The 1,916-nt window shown below is 39.8% G+C and overlaps 1 protein-coding gene across 1 annotated transcript; it reads left to right on the forward strand.

Moving 5' to 3' along the window:
• Positions 1–349: 349 nt before the first annotated feature.
• On the forward strand, positions 350–1,666 carry LOC137394027 (piggyBac transposable element-derived protein 3-like). Its single transcript, XM_068080743.1, has 3 exons — positions 350–524; positions 649–1,309; positions 1,510–1,666. Exons 1-3 carry the CDS (start codon positions 350–352, stop codon positions 1,664–1,666), a joined length of 993 nt encoding a protein of 330 aa, XP_067936844.1.
• Positions 1,667–1,916: the final 250 nt, after the last annotated feature.

The following is a 1,916-nucleotide window of genomic DNA, read 5'->3' on the forward strand; positions in this document are numbered from 1 at the left end:
AACTTCAAGTAAACCTTGCAAATACTGAAACACCAGTCAATATATTCAAGCATTTTTTTGACAATGACTTGCTAGATGGCATTGTGTATAACACAAATCTGTACGCCTCGCAGGTAAGCATCAACTCTGCATTCAATCTTACAAGAGGAGAACTTATGGTATTTTTGGGAATAAACATTGTGATCACCTACATAAGATATCCAAGATTACGGATGTATTGGTCCAGCAACCAAGGAACTCGATGTGGATTGATTGCTGATGCAATGAGTGTCAATAGATTCGAAGCCATACGCCGTCACCTTCACTTTGTAGATAATGAAAAGCATGATGCAAACTCTACTGATAAAGTATGGAAGCTGCGCTCTGTGATGGAAGCTCTTCGAAAAGGTTTCTAACAAGTGTAGATGCTGAAGAATGTCATAGTATTGATGAGCAGATGGTTCCTTTCACTGGCCAGGGTGGTCTAAAGCAATATATCAAGAGTAAGCCGAAGAAATGGGGTTACAAAATATGGGTGAGATCAGGTATGTCAGGCTACGCATAATAATCATAATCAACGTTTATGACTTTGAATGTATTAAGGGGCAAGCGGTAATAGACCTGAAAAAGTCCTGGGACTGAGGCCAGATGTTGTGATGCGGTTATCAGACCGTTTGGCTGGCAAGAACTACAAGATTTACTTTGACAACTTGTTTACAACGTTGGAACTGTTGACCGAGCTAAAGAAGAAGAAGATATATGCTGTTGGCACTCTCCGCAAAAACCGGCTATGCGGCGCAGATGAGGTTTTGATTTGTGATAAAGGTATGAGAACAAGAGGAAGTGCTACCTATGCTACCAACAAAGACAACATCACCATTGTGAAGTGGAATGATAACAATCTTGTCTACACTGCAAGCACATTTGTTGGCATGCAACCAACCAGCGTAGTACAACGATGGGACAAAAAAGCAAAGAAGCATGTGGATGTTATCAGGCCTCGTGCTATTGAAGTCTATAACAAACATATGGGAGGAGTAGATTTAACAGATTTTCTGATTTCATGCTACAGGCACAGCCTGAAGCACAAGCGTTGGTATTTACGTCTGTTTTTTTGCCTTGTGAATGTCACAATTGTGGATGGATGGCTGATCCATCGCTGGGAACATGGAGACAGCGTTGACTTGCTTGAGTTCCGCAGCTCTGTGGCACAAGCGCTAATCACACAAGGCTGGACAAAGTCAAATCAAAGAAAAGGAAGGCCGTCAAGCTCATATGTACACCCTCTTAGTCTAACAAACATCAGAACGAGGGTACCAGATGAGATCAGGTAAGCAAAGTGATCATTATGAAGTTTTCAATTACTGAATAGTATTGAGTTTACTAATAATTTTAGTAAGAGTAATAGTTTATTCATTTATTTTAAAATTTTCACTTGTTAAAATGTTTATTTAGTCAACATGTGCCTATTGCTATAATCCTACAGCTTAAAAGCTCGCAATTTTCACAACACTGGTTGAATCACTTTAGATACAACCTTGATGCTGGACACTGGCCAGAAAAGTCAGCTATGAAATTTGCAAGCCGATGTGTTGTTCCAACCTGCCCCAGCAAAACCAGATACTTGTGCACAATGTGCAAAAAAGCTCTCTGCCCAGAATGCTTTGGAGCATATCATACCAAGTGACTTTGTCTGACTACAGCCTATATTGCAACCAACCAACTGTTGTTTGTCCTCATATGAGGTCAGAGCGCATTGTTTCATAACTGCATGGCGTCCTCATATGAGGACATTATTTTTTACATATGTATAAGGTGAGGTGGAATTAAAATAATAAATGTTTTGTGTATTTTGTGTGTAAATGTGCAGTTTTTGCTTGCTTATTCTCCTCTAGCTCAATGGCAGCTATATTCATGCAAGAAAGGGTTAAAGGAAT

The sequence above is a fragment of the Watersipora subatra genome, chromosome 4 (genome assembly GCF_963576615.1).
Source record: "Watersipora subatra chromosome 4, tzWatSuba1.1, whole genome shotgun sequence".
Lineage (NCBI taxonomy): Eukaryota > Metazoa > Bryozoa > Gymnolaemata > Cheilostomatida > Watersiporidae > Watersipora > Watersipora subatra.

Bases quoted from the DNA above. Each gene is read 5' to 3' on its own strand.
- LOC137394027 (XM_068080743.1), top strand. From the start codon at position 350: ATGGAAGCTGCGCTCTGTGATGGAAGCTCTTCGAAAAGGTTTCTAACA. The intron at 525-648 runs GTATGTCAGGCT...TGCGGTTATCAG, and splicing joins CAAAATATGGGTGAGATCAG to ACCGTTTGGCTGGCAAGAAC. The intron at 1,310-1,509 runs GTAAGCAAAGTG...GAATCACTTTAG, and splicing joins AGGGTACCAGATGAGATCAG to ATACAACCTTGATGCTGGAC.